Genomic DNA, 22,112 nt, shown 5'->3' on the forward strand with positions numbered 1-22,112 from the left:
TTATTGTATATTTTGTAAAGAATTGTAAACTGGGAGTTTCTAGGTTCTAAACACAAAGAAATGGTAAATGCTTGAAATAGAAACAGTTGGTAATTACCATAATTTGATTCCTGCACATTGTATACATGTATCATATTATTACATTGTACTCTGTAAAGACATGCACTTATATGTCAACTAAAATAAGCTTCATGGTGGTTATGATGGTTTATGCCTGGTTGAGGCTGGAGGACTACCATGAGTTTGAGGAAGGAAGGAAGGAAGGAAGGAAGGAAGGAAGGAAGGAAGGAAGGAATTTTTAACTATTTTATTTACTTTTAAATTTTATTTTGTGTGTGTTGGTGTTTCGCCTGCATGTATGTCTGTGCACCATGTGTGTTCCTGGTGTCTTCAGAGACCAGAAGATGGCCTCAGATCCCCTGAAATTAAAGTTACAAATGATTGGGAGCCACCATGTGGGTTCTGGGAATTAAACTGGGTCCTTTGAAAAAGCAGCCAATGTCCTTAACAACTGAGCCATATCTCCTGCCTCTAAAACTATTTTTTTAATTAGAGTTTGTTAGATCATCAAGTCTGTGTATAAATGCTTCGAGCCACTAAACCATCCCACCAGCTATAGTTCCTTTTTTGCCCTATATTATTCTTTAAAGTTTTAGTTCAAAACAGTTCTTTGAAGCTTATGAACTTAGACACAATTATTTCTTTGTTAACAAAATAACTTTAGTGGTGAAGCAGGAAGAGAAAAAGTAATGGATATTGCATCTTAAAAATCTAGCAGATATAAATGTAGACATGGTTAAAATATAAGTTAGCAGTGAGGAAGATATTTCTATTTCAGTTTGACAACAGATTAAAATTAACTTGCTTGTCAAGTTTTAAGTCCTATGAACTAAAAAGATTTTCAACTAATTTTGTGAGAGCACTCCATTCCTTATAAATCAATTTTGGGAGAATTTCATTCTATAAACATATCATATAACATGTACACCTAGGTAGTATGCGGAAACATTTACTCAAACAGACCAAGCACACACAACCCTTATGCTAAAGCTTGTGTCTAAAGGCAAAGCTTGTGTCTGAAGACAAAGAACAAATGTACTCATCTGGAGAAGACTGAGGCCTGGTGGTGCAGCCCTACAATCCCAACCACTTGGGAATGTGAGGCAGTCTTTAGCAAGAATTCAGCCTTACCTCACAGAGTTCAAGGCTAGCCTGAGTAACAGGATGCCTTCCCCCGCTCCAAAAAAAAAAAAAAAAAAAAAAAAAAAAATATATATATATATATATATATATATATATATATATATATATATATATATATATATATATATAAAGGTGTGGGACTCAGCAGCAGAGCACTTACCTACCATGAATGAGAACCTGGGTCCTGAGATCAAGTCCCAGAACAGGAGGGGATCAAGGAGGGAGGGAGACAGACAGACAGACAGACAGAGACAGAGAGATATTGAGATCTGCAACTGCCCTTTGTCCTTTGTACCAGCTGTAGTTTTGGCTGAGAGCTATACATCATGTAAGTTACATCAGAATACATTTAATTTTAAAAACATAAAGAAATAGAAACAAATGTTTTTTCAGCTAGAGTTTATTAGATATTTTATCCAAAAAATCCTGATGGCAAAATATTTACTGGAATCTTACAGGACAGAAAGAGTAAATAGGGACGAGATGGTGTGTGTGCAACACTGTTGTCACACTCACAAGCATGGCCTGATGTTCTTGATTATAGACGTTCAAGATCTTCATAACATTATAATAGTAAAAGGTTGTTCGTAAGTTCTCATTTTCTGTAAGTAGTCTCATAAGAAATGAGAAAAAACACTTTTGTATTTTTAAAGTTGATTGATTTTGATCATTTATTCCAGTGTCCCCTCCTTGAACAATGTCCCTAGGGATGTATTTTACAAAGGACCTAGTTTGGGAGAAGTTATGGAAATTTTAGAGCATGGTGCCTAGTGGGAGGAATTAAGTCACTGCACACAGATCTTTGAAGGTATCTTGTCTCTATCTAGCTTCTGTGTGTGTGCGCGCACACTCGTGTGTGTGTGCGTGCGCGCGCGTGTTTTTCTTCTCCCCTCCCCCTCCCTCACCTCCTTCCCTCTATCTCCCTCTCTTTTCTCTCTTTCACTCCTCCCCCTACCAGGAATAAACTTCGCTGCCACCTGCTCTTCCTGCTGTGATATTTTACAGGAGTGTGATCCTCAGAACACTCGCAGAGTTCGTGTGAAGCCGGAATATCTCTATAGAAGTTCGGAATCAAGTATTTGCAGAAATAACTTGGTGCGGTGAGGTGTTATGTTTGAGAGTGAGCTCTAAACCTAATGAAAGGAAAGGATACACAGAATCACAGAAAGGCTCTCTCAGTACGGTGGCAAACGCCTTAGCATAAGGCCATAAACAACTTCAGGTAGGAGGATTTCTTTGGGTTCTTGAACTCAAGAGGGTTCAAGTCCACGATCTGTTGGCCCTGTGCACTTAGGCAAAACCCCATGCCAGAAGCAATATGCCATAAAGGAGTAGATTCACAGCAGACAGGAAGGAGAGAGGCAGGGGTTAGGACAACATGTCCCAAGTATCTACTTCCCCCTAAAAGTCCCATAACCTCCTCGATAGTGCCACCAACTCGGGACCAAACGATCAACGTATGAGCAGGTGGGAGACGTTTTAAATTCAAACTACAATGAAGACAACAAGAAGGGGAAGGTAGAAACTGAAATAACACATTGACAAACCAAATATGGCAGTAGCCAGGAGAAGTGGAAGTGGCAAGGAAAGATGCTTTCCTAGAGTATCAGGGGAGAGCACAGCTCCTCTGATGCCTTGGTTTTACACTGCTGGTCTCAAGGACTGCCACAGTATCATTTCTATTGCTTTAAGCCAACCAACTTGTAGCCTTGCAGCCTGGGCTGCCATTGCCAGTACTTAACGTAGACACCTGCTGCTTCTATTACAACCTAATTGTTTAAACATGATGTTGCTAGGTTTTATTTTTCTATATTAAAATATTTTTGTAATCAATGCTATCGTCAGACTTATTTCTGCTATCTTATTCCTGCCCTGTTCTCTGCTGTTTGCTCTACTTCCTTAATATTTTCTGCTAGACATTTCGCAGGGACGTCTGTTAATTGACAACTTGTGTTCTGTTTTTCTTCTGTTATTCCCAAGCCCTGCACTTAGATTTTTCAACATCAAATTCTAAATTTAATCAACATCTATTCCTCCTTAAAAAAAAAAAAAAAAGACCACTCTTCTTGGGCCCATCAAGGATACAGAGGCTCACCAGACCTCTTAACTGTTACAGGGCACTGTGGTGGTTAATGGTTGGCTGGCATTGACACTTAATGGTTGCTAAGAAGAGGAGGCTCACAAAGCCATAACCATCCCCAAGGCTGATGGTCAATATAGGCAGTTAATGGTTGATGGGGGAGGCAGGGGCGTTTTCTTCAGTAGTTTGTAAGTTGTCCATGCTTCTACATGTAACTTTAATTAAACTTATTGGTTCATACATGCGAAAGAAAGAACGAAAAAAGACATAGAAAGGGAACTAAGTTGGAGTTGGGAAGACAAATAGGATCAGGGTGAGAGGGATGGAGATGAGAGAAGGCAATCAAGGGTGAGTATAATCAAAATATATTCATATATGAAAATGTCAGAATAAAATCCATATTATGTATAATACATGCTAATAAAAAATGAAAATGTGATACACAGGATTTCAGCATATTTTTACTCCCTCTGACTCCCCCGCTGTGTTTACCACCAGCTTGCATTTCCTAGAATGTTTTAGAAAAAAAAATTATTTGATACTTGATTTGTTTTTAATCTTTGACTATCTATATACTATGTATATTACCTACACACATTAATGAAGAAACACTTTGGAATAATGTGAAATGTTTTAGAGTTAGATAGTAATAGCTATGCAGGTCTATAATTATCCTAAAAGATAACTTTTATTGTATCACCTTGTTAAAACATTTCCTCCAGGAATTTTTCAAAGTGTCAGTGTACAGTTAGATTTTTTTTTTAAGTCAAGATTCAATTTTCCTTAAAACAAACAAACAAACAACAACAACAAAATCTTTGAAGCCAAGTGAGGTGATACAGTCCTTACGAGGAAGAGCCAGGATCAGGAATTTGAAAACAAGCTGAATCACATGAGAAAACCCTGTCCAAAGCCCAGGGACAGGGACATAGCTCAGGGGTGGTGTATTTACAAGGCTCTGGATTTGATGCAAACACTAAAGAAAAAAATAGGCATTATTGTATACAAGAACTCTGATGCTATTGTTAAAAATTCAAATGCAAAGGCTAGAGAGATGTCTAGGTGGTCCTTGATATTGCAGCAGAAGACCACGTTCAACACACACAAACACAAACACATACACATGCAAACAAACAAAACACTCTTACATAGAAAAAAAGAAAATATTTAAAAATAAAATGCTAATTGACGCTTGTTCTTTCTAAACAGCCCATCTTTCTCTCTGCAATTACTTTCCTTCTTTAAACTTTACTGTGCCCAACTGCTGATAATATCCCTCTTATGTTTTCTGTTTGGTGGATAATGTCTGTTTGACTTTCCCTTCATTGTGAAGAAATTTTAATTACCAATTATTTAAATGCTCATTCTTTCTGTCATTCTAGGTCTCCTATTAATTACATTGATATTTAGTCTACTTCTCATATTATTTTATTTCTGTCTATTTTTCTAGCCTTTTATCCCTTCTGTGAATGTTTCAAACCAACTCTCTAATAGGTTCAACTGTATTCACTCAAGCCATGAGTTAAGTGATGGAAGAAGCTGGTATTGTCTTCCAGAAGTAAAGGAATGATAATGGCCAACAGGGTTGGTGAGGATCTTTTCCCAATTTCTAGGTTGTCATTTTGTTCTGTTGACAGAGTCCTTTGCCTTATACAGAAGCTTTTCAGTATCATGAGGTCTCATTTATTAATTGTTGATCTTTTAGCCTGAACTATTGGTGTTCTGTTCAGGAAGTTGTCTCCTGTGCCAATAAGCTCAATGCTCTTCCCCACTTTTTTTTTTCTAGCAGAATTGGTGTGTCTGGTTTTATATATATGTATAAATATGTATATATACATACATTATATATATAACATGTTAATTGTAACCCTCTTGGTCTTTCTCTTTTTTTAATTTTATTTTATTAATTTATTTATATTACATCTCAATGGTTATCCCCTCCCTTGTATCCTCCAATTCCTCCCTCCCTCCCATTTTCCCCTTACTCCCCTCCCCTATGACTGTGACGGGGGGGGGGACTTCCTCCCCCTGTATATGCTCATAGGGTATCAAGTCTCTTCTTGGTAGCCTGCTATCCTTCCTCTGAGTGCCACCAGGTCTCCCCATCCAGGGGACGTGGTCAAATATGAGGCACTCTTGGTCTTTCTTATCTTCCTGTTCCCCACTCTCCCTCCCTCTTCTGCCCTAGTCCCCTCCCTTAGACCTCTGACGAGTGAGGTCCTCCTCCCCTACCATCTGACCACAGTCTATTAGGTCTCATCTGGATAGCCTGCATCCCCTTCCTCTGTGTGCCCACAAGGCCACCCTGCCAAGGGGCAGTGATAGAATCACAGGCACCACAGTTCATGTCACAGGCAGTCCCACACTCCCCCTCCACTTCTCCATGTGGAGGATGAGCTGTCCATCAGCTACATCTGAACAGAGGGTCTAGGTTCTCTGCTTGCAATGTCCTGGATTGGTGCATCGGTTTGTGTAGGCCCTGATAGTCTCCTTGTAGAGCTTCTGACACCCCTCACCCCCCACCCCACCCCTGTCCTTCTGTTCCCCATCTCTTCCATATAACTCGAAGCTCTTAACCAAGAGTCTATCTTTGAGTCTCAATATCTGTCCAGATCCCCCACTAGATGGAGTCTCTCAGAGGACATCTATGTTGAGCTAATATCCACTTATAAGTGAGTTTATACCTGAGTTACCTCACAGGATAGTTGTCTCTAGTTTTATCCATTTGCCTGTAAATTTCAAGATTTCCTTGTTTTCGATAGCTTGAATAGTATTCACTGTGTAAATGTACCTCATGAAACTGAAAAGCTTCTGTAAGGCAAAGGACACTGTCAACAGAACAAAATTATGGCCTACAGACTGGGAAAAGATCTTCACCAACCCTACATCCAACAAAGGCCTAATATGAAAATATATAAAGAACTCAAAAAATTAAATACCACCAACCCGGGTGTGGTGGCTTAGCCCTTTAATCCCAGCACTCAGGAGGTAGAGGCAAGCAGATCACTGTGAGTTCGAGGCCAGCCTGGCCTCCAAAGTGAGTCTAGGACAGCCAAGACTACACAGAGAAACCATGTCTCAAAAAAAAAAAAAAAAAAAATTAAACACCACCAAGCTAAATATCCTAATTTTAAAAATGGGGTGCTGAACTAAACAGAGAATTCTCAACAGAGGAATATTGAATGGCTGAGAAACACTTAAAGAAATGCTCAATACCTTTAGTCATCAGGGAAATGCAAATCAAAATGACTCTGAGATTCCATCTTACACCTATCAGAATGGCTAGGATCAAAAACTCAAGTAACAGTACATGCTGGCAAGGATGTGGAGAAAGAGGAACACTCCTCCATTGCTGGTGGGAGTGCAAACTTGTACAACCATGTTGGAAGTCAATCTGGCACTTTCTCAGAAAACTGGCAATAGTACTATCTAAAGACCCAATTATACCACTCCTGGTCATATACCCAAAATATGCTCCACCATACAACAAGGACATTTGATCAACTATGTTCATAGCAGCTTTATTCATAATAGCCAGAATCTGGAAACAACCTAGCTGTCTCTCAACTGAAGAATGAATAAAGAAATTATGTTAAGGTCTTTAATCCACTTGGACTTGAGTTTTGTGCAGGGTCTATTTGCATTTTTATACATGTAGACATCCAGTTAGACCAGCACCATTTGTTGAAGATGCTATCTTTTTTCCATTGTATGGTTTTGGCCTCTTTGTCAAAAATCAAGTGTCCATAGGTGCATGGATTTATTTCTGAGTCTTTGATTCAATTCTATTAACTCTACTTAGCAGGAGATCGGGACAGGTCTTGGGACTCAAAGCTGGTCAGGAGCCCCACAGAAAGACCATCAAAGCCAGTGGACCTGGACACGGGGTGGGGGGTGGGGTGCAGAGGCAGGGGAGCTACACAAACTGATACACCAACCAAGGACAATGCATGCAGAAAACCTAGACCCCCTGTTCAGATGTAGCCAATGGACAGCACATTCTCCATGTGGGGGTGGGGGGGACGGGACGCTGCCTCTGACCCTGTGACATGCACTCTGGTGCTCACAATTTCATCACTGCCCCTTGGCAGTATGGCCTTGTGGATACACAGAGGAAGGGGATGTAGACTCTCATGATGAGGCCTGATAGGCTGTGGCCAGAAGGTAGGGGAAGAGGATGCCCCTCCCCCATCAGAGGTCTAGGGGAGAGGAATAGAGCAGAAAGGGGAGGGGGTGGAAACGGGAAGATAAGAGAGAGGGAATAACAATTGGGAAGGGAAGTTAGGAATTAATGGCAGCCAGGGTCGCATGAGACCCTGCCTCAAAAGGATAATATGTAATACAGACAGCATAAATTTTAGTTCAAAATATTTTTTAGCACAAATGGATCCTTAAGATGAGAAGTACCCAAGGTTTTTATAAATCAATGTGGACATCTCTGACCTAAAAATAATATAGATTTGGGGTAGGCATGTGTTCTGTCCTATTCTCATGTTCTTACCCTATTGATATTTGTATATTATCAAACACTTTTTCAAATGTCTGCCACTTTCTTTTAATTTGACATTGAGTTCGTCAATAAACACTTGTGGAACACTTGTCATGCAAGTGTTCTAGCTGCTAGGTGTCAGCAAGAGGTTAAGAGTTCAACAAAGAATCCTTACAGAATGTAGGTTCTAATAGGACATGGGCGTTTTTCTATGTTGTTCCCATTGTATCCCAGGTTTCTGAACAATATAAACACTGGCTGAATGTTAAGCGAGTAAATATTGAACACTAATTACACGTGCGTTCAATGTGATGAAAAGAAAACACAAGTGTTGTGGGGCACGTAAATGCAAAGCCTAGCCTACTGTAGGGGATTACACAGAGTTAATTCTCCAGCAAGAGAGCTAACCGCCGAGAGAAATGTCCATTCGAAGTGTTCCTCAGAGCTTTAAAGGACCTGCACCTGGCTCCCATTCAGGCTGCCCTACAGTGCACGGGCTTGAGTCAGATCAGAATTTTCATTACCAATTTCTGTAAATGAGAAGTTGGATTACTTACTCAATAATATCACAAATCTTTTACAAATAAGAAAAGGCCCGGCTTAACAACACCTGTTTGTGTTTCTGGCTTCTTCCCTGCCTGAACCCACATCCCACTTTCTTTTCTGACTTGCAGATGAAGGAGCCTCTGCACACCCTTGTGATGATACATACTGTGGTCCTTTCCCAGAATCTGAGCCAGAAGTGAAGGCTGTAGCTAACTTCCTTCGAAAACACAGGAAGCGCATTAGGGCGTACCTGTCCTTTCATGCCTATGCTCAGTTGTTGCTGTATCCCTATTCTTACAAATACGCAACGATCCCCAATTTTAGCTGCGTGGTAAGTATGTGGTCTTGTATGTATGTGTGCGTCAGGCCTCATGTTTTTCTTCCTAAGGCAGTGATTCTGAGTACTAGTTATAGGTAGCAGACATGTTTATTCAAGCGTTTTATATTCATTATCTCATTTAGTCTTTACGATTTTCTTGGTCCCATTTTACAGAGGAGAAAATTGAGGCTCAGGAAGATTACACAGTGAGGCTAAGAATTCTCAGAGTCATAGCCAAGACTTGGCCCCAAATCTAGCTCTTAACTGCTGCTCGGCTTCCCAAATGCAATCCTTTCGAACCGAGTTTACATTCTTACCATGGATTATACAGAAAAGGTCAGGGAGGATTTGATTACTATTACAGCTTTGGTCACATATGCAGGACTGTAATTAACTTCACTGAGTCAATAATCATGCATAAATTATAGCCTGACTCATTAATTAAAAGCAAGTTTTAATTTATAAGTGCTATTTGCTTATGGCCACTAAGTCTCTTGGCGCATAGCTGACACATTAGTGCTAAGGACAAATGGATTTGGGGGCTAGATTACATTAAGGTGAAAAGACAAGATTCTTTCTCCTTATCTCACAAACACAAGGAGCTGTTCCCTACAGGTTATAATTCACCATTAAGGGGGCCACTTCAGAGCCTATAGCATCAGAAGGCCCATAAAGTTCAAAATGAAGGAAAACTAGTAAATAGTATTACAAGTCAAAGTAGCAATTACCTTTGGGGAAAGGCGTGGGGTGGCCAGGGACAAGCACAGGGAGCTTGTTACTTGACCTGAAATGTTATAGGCCTGTGTTCAATTTGTGAACGTTCACTGAGCTATAGGCATTCGTGGTGGTCCTTTCTTCTTCAACTCCTGACTCTAGGTGTGTCGCCAGCCAAGTGGCCCATCCAGGTAAGCTCCGACACTAACAGCCCAGAGTGACCATCAGACAAGGTACAAATGCAATCCCATGAGATGGCATCCACTCCAGATATCAACTTCAAGCAGGGGTTTGCCACACTCTTATTAAAGAGTCCAAGGTTCCCATTAGTTTCCCTGCCGCCCCCCCCCCACAACCAGTTTCCATAATTGACCGGAACAACCCACAGATCTCAGAGAAATGCTTTACCTACTGCTACCAACATATAAAACATACAACCTGGGACTAGCCAAAGGGAAAGGCACAATGCAGGGGCGCAGCAGACACAGGAGGCCAACAGAGCTCCCATGCCTCCTCCCTGGAGCACCACCATGTGCTCACCAAGCCAGACCCTCAGACCCCGTTGTCTACGGATACTTATTAAAGGTTTCCCTTAACATGGAACAGTCAGCCAGATCATTGCCCATTCATAATCCAACTCCCTTTCTTAGACTGCTACAATAGGGATGAGGGATGCAATTGACATCTATGGAGGAGAGACCAAGGATGCTATTAAACATGCTGAAATGCACAGAGCTGCACCCCACCCTCACCCACAACAATTCGTCATTCAAATCACAAGTCAAAGGTGACATTGTCTTGAAATCTGGTGTGGATACTGTAGAGATGATGGCTTAGAGGTTAAGGGTGCTTATTGTACAAACATGAGGACCTGAGTTCAGACCCTCGTACACATGTAACAAGCCACGTGTAGTCTTATAACCCCAGCACTTTGGGGGACAGAAATAGAATTGCTGGGCATGGTGGTCACCATCCTATGCAAAGAACAACTGAGTCCCCACCTCAAGGAGAGACCCTGCACCAAAGAAATGTAACAGAGTAGTAAATAGTGACTCCAGCACCTACTCTGGCTTCACACACACACACATGCGCACACAGAGAGAGAGAGAGAGAGAGAGAGAGTCGCATGCACCAACACATACTTTATACATACACATAGTATAAAAATATGTGGAGCAGGGGAGTGAGAGAGAAATCTGGAATGGGTTAAACATAAACTAAATTACTAAAACGAAAATGAAAATATTTCAGAAACCAAGAAATCCCTGAATATTAATCTTAAATCATCCCATCCTATTAAAATTCTTTAAAATATTCCACCAATATGTAAAGGTTTCTGATAACTTTTTTAAGTCATTCATTAAACTACTTTAAATATGAAAATATTTCAATAAAAAAGTGTTTCTTGCTTAGCTAAGGGCCCACAAATGTCCTTCTGGACAATTGAAAAGAGGACGTGGTTGGGAAATAGAGTGACCCCTTATGTCTTAATTGTTCCACTCTGAAAACAATTCTTAGGGAAAAAAGATGAAATGTCCACTCATTGTAGATAGAACATATCTAATCCACTTATCAGCATAATATGTGCACAAAAACCCCAGAAAAATGATGAATTCAAAGAGGTTAGAGCTAGATTTCCAGGTAAAATGGCAGGTCAGAAGCTGCCTCCATTTGACCCAGTCAAAGACAAGAGTTACCAGGCAGGCATGATGATGCACGCCTGTTAATTCCAGCACTAAGAGGGGCAGAGGCAGAAGGATCTCTATGAATCCAAGCCAGCCCCGAGGCCAGGACAGCCAAGGTTACACAGAGAAACCCTGTCTCAACAAAACAAAACAAAAGACAAGAGTCAAAATAAGAAAAGGAGACTCCATTCTAAAAAGAGGAAGAGCTTTAAATTTCTCACAAGTCATGACAATAAGATGTGTAAGTGCAGAGAGAAGGATAGTAACACAGTAAAAACTAAGACACTAAGATAAATGTAGTTTCAGTGGGGGTGGGGGATACAATGGAGGATGGTAGAAGTCCCATCCAAGAGGACAGCCAGGAAGCCCAGGTGAAGGGACTGGGGGTTCTACCAGACAAAGCCCACAGCACTCAAAAGCCTCAAATCCAGTTGTTGGTTTTGATGATACAATGATGCCTCAGTGGAAAAGTGCACAGAAGAGAGGACTTGCATTTGTGACTCCATATGACTCAGAAGACAGTGACTGGGCATCATCCTAAGACTGAGCTACCCTGCGGAGGGTCTGAGAACAGGCCAGGGGTGAGAGACAACCCTGGGAGGCAGCTGTAGAGCAGACGCTCAAACAATGGAAAAAATAAAGTGCAGGTTGCAAGAGTTTCTTTTAAGGCAGGGAACAGGCAAAGACAGCCCCACCCTTAGTGGACAGGAGCAAATCACATCCGCTAAGAATAATCCGGGTCAGCCTTCCCTGTTTACCGCTCGCTGCTAGAGTCCCACATGCTGAAGTTTCAGGAGTGTGCCTTGATACTGACAGCTCTACCCCTCCACCCACACTGCTGATACTTAGGAGAGCTTGAAAATCTAAAGACAGACTCCCCACTTTACCATGGCTCCCCCACATATCTCATTGCTGTGGTTATTTCCTCTGCCTTGTCCCTCTGATGCGCTTGAGAGAAACTCTGCAAGCAAGAACATTAGGCACTCCAGTGGGTAACATGATGAGGAAATCTCAGAAGGGAGAGAAAATTGGCCCAGCACACAGCATAGAAACATAAATGCATACAGCCCTGGAAGACATCAGACGCTGGTCTAATACACACTCAACACTAACATGAATGCTCAAAAAGATAAAAATAGATAAGGTTCTCTGGCCCACAGTAAATATAACTGTCAGTCTTCACATTTATCCCACCTTTTCCCTCTTTTTTTAAACATACACTTTTAGGATTTCTTTTCCTTTGTCATGTTTAATTTTTTCTTTTTGTGTTTTATTTCCCCTCATACAAGCACCTAATCTTACTTATATTTTTTTTTCATTATAAGGTAATCATTTCATGCTGTTCTCTTCTCTTTCCTGTGTCCTGCCCTCCCCCTTTCTTCTTTTTAACTATACCTTTAAGCAATGTTTTTACTTTATCACGCTCACTTTTATTTTAAAATAAAAGCTTTCCCCTTTTAACCCTTCCCCCTTCATAAATGGATCCATTTGCACATTTGAACTTCTTCTTCCTTGAAAAGCCTTTGTTGGTTTTTTAAATTTCTTGTTCTTTTCTCTCCACAACAATATTCTCTTCATTTCCCTTTTATTTAACCTTGCTTCTTCTGTATTTAAGAAGACACAAGGAGATGGAATACTTCTTATGCTCATTGGGGGATAGAATTAAAGTTATGAAAGTGCCTGCATTAGCAAAAGCAATCTATGGAGTTAGTGCAATCCTAATCAAAATTCCAGTAACGCGGGGCTGGAGAGGTGGCTCAGCAGTTAAGAGCACCAGCTGCTCTTCCAGAGAGCCTGGGTTCAGTTCCTATCACCCGTAGGATAGCTCACAACCATCTACAACTCCAGTTCTAGGAGTATCTGGTACTGGATTCTGACTTCCACATGCATCAGGCATGCATGTGATACATAGACACACATACAGAAATACTCATATGCATGAAGCAAGAAATAAATGTTTTTAAAAGTCTGATGACAGCATTCACAAAAGTGGAAAAGGCAACCCTAAAATTCATATCTAAGGACAAAACACCAAAATATCAAAAGCAGAAAAAGGAATTCCAGGGGCACCATAATACCTCATCTCAAGTTATATTTCAGAGCCACGTAGCAAAAATACCATGGTACTAGCATAAAAAATAGACATGTAGACCAATAGAGTAAAGTACATGGCACACCAAAAAAAATTTAAAATCCACATATGGTGATTTGTATGAAAATGGCCCCCATAGGCCTATGGGAAGTGGTGCTATTGGAAGGTGTGGTGGTGTTGGAGTAGTTGTGGTGGTGGTGGAGTAGGTGTGGTCTTGTGGAAGAAATGTGTCACTGGCAGGGGAAGGGTGGCTTTGAGGCTACAGAAGCTCAGGCCAGGCCCAGTGGCTCCCTCTCTCTTTCCATTACCTGTGGATCAGGATGTAGAACTCACTGCTCGCAGCTTCTCCAGCACCATGTCTGCCTGCATGCGGCCATGCTTCCTGCCATGACCATAATGGATAAACCTCTGAACCTGTAAGCCAGCCCCAATTAATATCTTTCTTTATAAGAGTTGCCGTGGTCATGGTGTCTGTTCACAGCAATAGAAACCCTAACAAAGACACCATACAAATAACATAGTTGAATTTTAAAGGTTACGAAAAACGTTCACTGGCCTGAGTACAGCCTCCTCAGAAAACTGTGCAAGGAAATTGGAATAACCATGTGTACAAGGATGAAATTACTAAACCTAAATCTTTCACCCTGCTCAAAAATAAAAGTGCAGCAAAGGCTGAAATGTAAAGTTTTGAAACTACTAGAGGAAAACATAGGCATAACACTTCAAGATACAGACAAGGATTATCTGAAAAGAACTCCAATAGCATAAAAAGTAATCCCCCAAACTGGTAGAAACTTTCAGCAGTGAAGGAGCCTAAAAGATGAGGGGAAGTCTTTGCCAATTTTATATCAGTTTGAAACTAATGACTAGGGTACTCAAAGACCTACAAAACCCAAACACTTTTAAAGCAAACATCCCCATAAATAAGGGGCTAAAAAAAAAATACTAGTGGCCAATAAATATATGAAAAAAAAATCAGGAAAATGCAAATTAAAATTGCCTGGAGAGTCCATCTCACTCCAGTCAGGATAGCTATCATCAAGAAAGCCAATAATAAATGCTGGCAATGATATGGCTAGGATGAACCCTGGTACTCTGTTGGCGGAGCCATGAACTGACAGAAGCTACTGTGGAAGCCAATGTGGAGGTTCCCTCCAAACTAAAAATAGAACGACCATAATAGCCAGCCACACCACTCTTGGCCACATACCCAAAAGACTAAGTCAACATACATGTTCATTGCTGCTCTTTTCACAATAGCCAGGAAAATGAAACCAGCTTAGATGCCCACCAACAGATGAATGAAGAAAATGTGATCCATATACATAATGGAAATTTATTTAGCTACAAAAAAATAAAATGACATTTGCATGAAAAATAGATAAAGCTAAAAATCATTAAGGTACAAAATAAGCCAACTGGGAAAGACCTTCTGTTTTCTCTTATATGAAGAACTTTGATATAAAAGTCTCTCAGGGGGGCATGGGGTGAGGGTGGGTATGGGTGTGTATACTTCTGAAACTTGAAGAGGACCATGCAAAGGAAGGAAGAGAGCATAAGGAAGGGGTGAAGGGGGAAGTGAGGGCAGTGCAACACACATGGCATGAAAATAGAAAAGAGCTCTAGAGGGAGGAAGGAGACAGAGAAGGCCGGGGTACGCGATGAATTATAACAAAGTATTGTGACACATGTTTGGAAAATCCACAATGGACTCCACTAGTTTGTATGCTAACTTAATTTAAGAACAGTTAAAACTTTGTGCATACCTTGCCCAAATTAGCAAAGTGGTGCTTTGTTTCTTAATACATTTCCATAGCCATCAAAAATAATGAAAACACAAGCCTCCTAACCAGCAAAATGCAGTGATCTTCTAAATGCAGAAACATCTGCGCTTGTCACAGAACTTGCACTGTGCTTGCTAAGACTATTGGCATCAATGTTGAAATTTTTCCATATACTCCTCATGACAATTTCTTTTTCCTGTTGGCTCCTGTAAGAGATCAGTATGAAATGGTCTGCCAGTGCCTGGAGCCCTGCCCTGGAGTAGCCACAAAGGATGGCACTTGCCACAAACAACGCCACATGCATTCATGGGCTTAACAAGGACAGCAAAGCAAGGCTCAGTCCTCCACACCCCAGCATACTTCAAATGAAGTCTTAAATTATTCACGGGCAAATTGAAATGGGAGAGTTGTGTGCTGGTTTCAGCACACTTCTTTTCCTCTCATTTGTCATCCAATACCTGTCAGCCCTTGCTAAAACTGGTCCTTTGATACCATCTGGGAAGGTTTTAAAGAACAGTATTGTTCTGTTAGAATATCCACAGTTTAGGCTTTTGGCCATGTTGAGGGGTGTGGTGGCATTGGTGGTGTTTGGTCTCTCATGACTTTTCGAATCGACAGAAAGAATTCCATCTTGGACTCTCTGCATCTCAGCAGCCGCTTGACTTAGCTTTGTGAGAGGCTCTGTGACCTCAGAAATCAGGACGCATCATTAAATTGACGTTCTTGTTCCCAGTAGGACTAAACACATGGCCTAAAGGTAGTCAGTCTTCTTTGGTGGTTTCTTAATTGATCCATATGCATTTGAAATATCTGTATATACCTACTGAGAGATATACTTGTGAATCAATATGTTTGTCTGAATACTCTTACAGACTTATGCTTCTTCAACATGCCTGTGAGAAATATTGATTAAGTATCTGTTATATACAAAGACATGTTGCTAAGGATAGGATATGAGTTAGAGATAAGATCGTCATTGTCACAGCCCTGTCAACAATCTTATAATGTACAGGAACAAGTGCTCTTAAACTAAAGGAAAGAGTTCAGAACACATAAGCAACTTCAGGAAATAAGAGTGTTTGTCCTAGCTTACCCATTATTTGCTATGTAACCCTCTTTAACCTCATTGAACTTTCCTTTTCTTATCATTGGTTTATGTGAGGATCAACCAGATTGAAAAAAAGAAGAAAAAACATGTTTTAAAATGTGCTTTGATCCTCAGCACTGTAAAAAAAAAAAAAAAAAAAAAAGTGTGTTGCAAAATATGCTATGTAACACCATGAATTATTATTATTAAATATAGCTGCCAACTAATGAACCATCTCTGCTCTCCCTGTTCACCACCAGTAAGGCTCAGGGAATTATGCCGTGTCTCTACAAGTTCCAATGCAGCAATATAAGTGACACAATTGATCCATTTTGCCCTCACAGGAATTTGCAGCTTACAAAGCTGTGAAGGCGCTCCGGTCCGTACATGGGATACGGTACAGGCATGGCCCTGCCTCCCAGACGTTGTGTAAGTTTTCTGTGCATGTCGTATTAGAATCATCTCTCTTGAGCCAATATCCTGTGCCACGACTTCCCTCTAAGAAGGAAAGTGTGTTCTCCCTAAAGCAGAATTTATGACTATCAGATTAGCCAAAGCAGACGGAGAGTTGGTAGCGGATTAGTTTCCACAGCTTGACAGAAATCGCTGTGCCGAATTAAACCAATTCTGAGCAGAGAACATGCTAAGCGTGCAGTAATGACTGCGAGTGGAGTTGAGATCCCGTGGCAGCGGAAAGTACCGAAATGGGCTCCTTAAGCAATTTGTAAGTGCTGTAAGTGTGGAAATGGCCTCAGGAAGATAATGAAGTAAATGTTTCGGCTTCCCTTTTGTCCCTTTCCCTCCACCATTCCTGTTATGAAATGCCATTTCGTATATAGCATCTCCATCCTGAAGTTCTCTTGAAGACTGATTTCAAAGTATTTCTTTTATATAAAATAAAAAGGCACCAGTATATGGCAAGAACTTGGATGCTGTAAAGCATGGGTTCTATTTCTCGGCTGCCAGATGTGTTATCCTGGCCAGGGTATTGATTAATCCTGGGTTTTAGTTTCTTCAAATGCAACATGAGTAATTAGATTACATCATTTCTCATGACCTTCCAGATTCTACAATTTATCACTACTGGGAAAATCTAGTGAACAGTCATGCATATGTGAACGTCTGTATGTACACGTGAGCACACATACATACTGGCATCAGATTATGTTCCTCCATTAGGTCAGATTTCTCTGTGGTTTCTTTACATAATCTCACTATCTTGCCCCTCATTTTATTCAACAAAAGTGAATTGTTCATTAACATTACAAGGCAAAGCTGGGCACAGTGGCACATGCCTGTAATCCCAGCACTCAGGAGGCAAAAGCAGTTCGAGGCCAGCCTGGTCTATAAAGTGAGTTCGGGACAGCCAAGGCTACACAGAGAGAAACTCTGTCTCAGAAAAAAACAAAACAAAACAATTACAAGTCAAATATGCTAAAAGTGAGAGGGGCACATGTGTCAATAGGTTTATTCCATAGTTCATGGTTCATTGCTCCATGCTGCCCTTTTAAAATCTCCTCCTTCCCCTGTCTTCCCATCTATCTCCCTTTTTTCTCCATCCCTCTACCCCGTCCACTTTTCTCTCTGACTCATCCTTCCTCTGTCCCTCCTCCTCTCCCTCCTGTCCTTTCTGCTATAGTTTTGACATATAGCCAAAATTTACCATCCTCCTGCCCCCAGCCACAGATATATTGCCTGGCTTTAGAACAATTTTTTAATAGTTACCTTGATGTCTTATGTTACAGTTAAATTGCATTTCTCAAGGTTAGAGGCTTCAAAAGGAGTCCATATGGCCATTCTTGTTTGTGTTTTTGCAATAGGATATAAGCATCTAAAGTTATGATATTTGAGGTGTTTCTTGGTGTAGATAGTTGGTTTTGCCTTTGTTGAGACAGTGTTCTGTTCTTTGGTTGCTCTTGCCTCCTCAGGATCCTGGGCAAGTGTGATGACAAAAGTGGTGTCCTTTGTAGAGAGTTCTTCTGAAGGTTGGCAGGTGACACACAGGAACGGAAATGGGCTAGGAGGAGAAGCTGATGGGAACAGTTTGAAAGACCTTGGTGACTGGTGTCCTCACCAAGAGCTAGAGTGCCCACAGAGTAGAGAAAGAGTGAGCGGAAGGGCTCCTGTAGACAAGACTAAGAGTAAGTCTATAGAGAGTGAAATGGGGGACCGGGAGGATGGAGCACCTGCCTCTGCTCCAGCCTAGCGTAGTCACTGGGGGTTGCTGGTAGAAAGTGCTCCTTTGTGTAGGCAACTGACACCAAGGAAAAAGAAGGGATAGAAGGTAAGGCTGAGAGGGCAGAGCTGGAAGGGAAGATAAAGAGGCTCTGGGTCCCCACCAAGAGATGGCCTTCCTAAGGAATGGAGCTGAAAAAAGTCTTTCTTCACACTGTGCTGGTTAGTTTCTTGTCAACTTGGCACTAGGAAACCACAATTAAGAAAAAGCCTATAGGCAAGTCTATGTGTTGTTTGTTGTTGTTGTTGTTGTTGTTGTTGGGCAGATGGTTCTGGGATGTTTGAAAAAGCAAGCTATGCAAGCCAGTAAGCAACACCCCTCCACGATCTCTGCTTCAGTTCCTGCCTCCAGGTTCCTCCCGTGGCTTCCCTCATTGATGGACTCTGACTGTGACGTGTAAGCCAAATAAACCTTTTTCCACCACTGAAAAAAAAAATAGTTAACTTGAAAGGAAAAGTAGTATTTACAAGAACTAACATCCCAACTGATACCAATGCAATACCTAGAGAGACAATTTTAAGCCATTTTCTAAGTCTTACCATCCTTTTAATCTTGGTAAACAGACATAGCCACACTATTATATCTACAGAGAACAATCTGTTACCATAGAAATGAGCCTGTCATATCACCATGACGTAATGCTTGGCACAAGCTATCTCTGACTTTGGCTTCTATTTGTACTCTATCCAGAGAGACACTGAAGCCACAGCACACTTTCTGGCCCTGGCCAAAGCCAAAGGAATCTGAGAGGTACCAGTGTTGCTTCATTGTCTTCTTCATAGAATGAGCACACCCAACCTTATCCTAGGAAATTGTATTAAAAGGTATATTGTTACCAGGCATGATGGTATACACTTGTAATCCTACCACTCTGGAGGTAGAGGAACGAGGAGTGATGAATCTATCTTGGTCTTTATAGTGAGTTCTGGGCCATTCTAGTCTATATAGCAATTTTCAGGCCAGGTTGGGGCTACATAGTGAGACTATGTTGGGTGTGTGTGTGTGTGTGTGTGTGTGTGTGTGTGTGTGTGTGTATGTTGGAAAAAAAGTCCTGGTGGTGGTGGCATACACTTTTAGCCTCAGCACTTGGGACATAGATGCAGGCAAATCTCTGAGTTCAAAGTCAGTCTGTTCTACAGAGCAAGTTCTAGGATGGCCTGGACGACACATAGAAACCCTCAAAAATCAAATCTCAAAAACCAAAATAGCAGAGGTGGGGGGGGGCAGCACTCAGTGCTCGGGGATAAAGTATCTTCTGTACCAAGCATGAGGACCAGAGTTTAAACCCCAGAACTCACATTAAAAGCAGACTCAGCAGTATGCATCTACAATGTCAATGTGCCTGCTACAGGGTTGGAGGTAGAGACAGGAGAACCCCCAGAAGTTCATGGGCCAGCTAGCCTGGCATAGGCAGCAATGGACAGCTATAAACCCTGCCTCAAATGAGGTGAAGGCAATGATGAGGTTACACTCTGGTCTCCACATGTATGCTGTGGTACACACATGCACACAGGAACATGCAAACATGTGACACATCATACATATGCATTTTTTAAATGCACTTGAGTAAATAAACATGTTCTGGAAATTTGATAACAGTAGTACTAGTGTATGTATGACAAACTGGATCATACACATTTCAGAGGAGAAAGCACATCAAGATTTTTCTGTGAAGTATTGCTTCACTTAATAAGTTACTCCCTTTGGGGCTTTTTATTCTAAACTGTATATCCTAGGCACTTTGGGGTGCAAATGAGTAAAATAATAATAGCTAACACATCCTAAGTGCTTTCAAGTGATTTATTGTTTCATTTCATTTTCACAGCAACTCTATACAGCAGGTGGAGCTGGATGCCTGGCACGCAGGCAGGGGGCCTTTGGTCAGTGCCATGCTTTCAGTTCTTGCCTGAAAAGCTGCAGCCTGTGAGGCCACAGGAGCCAGAGGAGAGCATAGCCAGAACGGACTGTTAGCGATGTAAAGTGCTCTGGAGAAGCTAAAAGCAGTATCCGAGGTGGGGGGCGGGGCGGAATAAAGAGAAAAAGAAATTAGATACGTTGTCCCTGGTGACCTTCAAGAACAAAGTTTACCACACAGGTGGCCAGGACAAGAAGCAGACTAAAAGTGTTAGAGGCTGAAGCTCTCTCTCAATTCCCTTGACTTCTCAAACAAAATAGGGAGGGTAACGAGGGCTTTATGGCAATATTATGAAGAAGGGGGCTCCTTGAACATTTTAGCTAATGCTAAAGTAAGGAGTGAAAATCCATGAGTGACACTAGGGCCTGGAAGAGATCCATAATACAGAGAAGGCAGTGGTATCAAGACATGACACATGAAAAAGGGAGAGAGAGAGAGAGAGAGAGAGAGAGAGAGAGAGAGAGAGAGAGAGAGAGAGAGAAAGCAGCTAAAAAGAGAAACTTGGGGTTCTGGTGTCAGCAGAGGAGGTGGTGCATAACCATTTTGTAGACAGAGATCAAATAAGGGGTGGGATAAGCTGAGAATGAGAAAGTTCAGCAAATGTCAAGCTGTGACACGGCATCGAGCATCGCTGTGATTAGACAACGCATGTGCACAGGCCACTCCTCTGCAAAGAAGAGTGAGAGAACAAAGGAAGTGAGGAGATAAGGGGCCCTCAGGAGACAGATGTCCAATTTCCCAGACCTTGAAAGGGAAGAACTGAGCTATGAGAGCAACAGAGGGTTCTCAGTGTAGATTGCTTATTGGTGAATGAAGAAAGCAAAGCAAGGGTGCAGATGGATGTTATGGGAACTGAGTTGAGAAACTTTGAGGCCATCACACCAGCACAGCATTAGTGCCCAGACCAGGTCCTCGAAGATGATAACAACTATGATTTGTAAGACTTAGGTGCCAGATGCCAAAGAACTACTGTTAATGTATTCTTTTATTTTTTAAAAAGATTTTTTATTTATCTTATGTATTCAAGTGTTCTATCTGCATGTACACCTGCATGCCAGAAGAGGGTATCAGATCCCAGTATAGATGCTTGCAAGCCACCATGTGGTTTCTGGGAATTGAACTCAGGACCTCAGGCAGAGCAGACAGTGCTCTTAACCACTGAGTCATCTCTCTAGCATCTAAGTTTTGTTTATTATTACTGAATACAATAGCATGCATGTGGAGGTCAGAGGAAAACTATGTGGAGTCAGTTCTCTCCTTCCATCTTTACATGGGTTCTGTCCAAGTCCTTCACTGAAAGCTTACCTGCCTATCCATCTATCTTAAATCATTCTTACTAAAGTGCTGTGTTATTGGAAGAATTAGTGAATGTGCATTTTATATCCCTGTGTGTGTGTGTGTGTGTGTGTGTGTGTGTGTGTGTGTGTGTGTGTGAAAACTAATGAAGACTATTTAGTGAAGTGAATCTTTTTTCTTTTAACTTTTAGACTTAAGCTCTGGTAACTCAATGGATTGGGCTTATAAAAATGGAATTCCCTACGCATTTGCCTTTGAACTTCGAGACACTGGGCATTTTGGATTTTTACTGCCAGAGATGCTCATTAAACCCACCTGCACGGAGACCATGCTGGCAGTGAAGAATATCACAATGCACCTGCTGAAGAAGTGTCCTTGACAGAAACATGGGTCTAGTCTACAAGCCCAAAGAAGGCAGATTCTGACCAAAGGGCTGCTTAGCAAAAGTAACTGTTTAGACTAGAAGCGTCCATGGACATTAAAGGATCTTTTCATGCAATTAGACACTTTGTAACAATAGAAAATTAGGGCACAGCCTACTTTGGTATGAGAAGAAAATCCACATTATATCCCTTTAGAGGCTTATCGCTTTGTAATTACAGCGGGGGAGGTGGGAAGGGGGTGTTTTCAAATTCCTTTGTCTCAAGAAGTATACAAATTAATTGA

At 41.3% G+C, this 22,112-nt stretch overlaps 1 protein-coding gene across 1 annotated transcript in view; it reads left to right on the top strand.

Moving 5' to 3' along the window:
* Nucleotides 1-22,112, top strand: part of Cpa6 (carboxypeptidase A6) — a 108,516-nt gene that overhangs the window by 86,342 nt on the left and 62 nt on the right. The window contains exons 7-9 of the mRNA XM_051159092.1: nt 8,447-8,649; nt 16,344-16,428; nt 21,638-22,112. The exon at nt 21,638-22,112 is cut by the window's right edge and continues 62 nt beyond it. Of these exons, the coding sequence (XP_051015049.1) occupies nt 8,447-8,649; nt 16,344-16,428; nt 21,638-21,825 (476 nt within the window). The 3' untranslated portion in view covers nt 21,826-22,112. The remainder of the gene's footprint in view (nt 1-8,446; nt 8,650-16,343; nt 16,429-21,637) is intronic.

This window comes from Acomys russatus, chromosome 2 (genome assembly GCF_903995435.1).
Source record: "Acomys russatus chromosome 2, mAcoRus1.1, whole genome shotgun sequence".
NCBI classification, from domain to species: domain Eukaryota; kingdom Metazoa; phylum Chordata; class Mammalia; order Rodentia; family Muridae; genus Acomys; species Acomys russatus.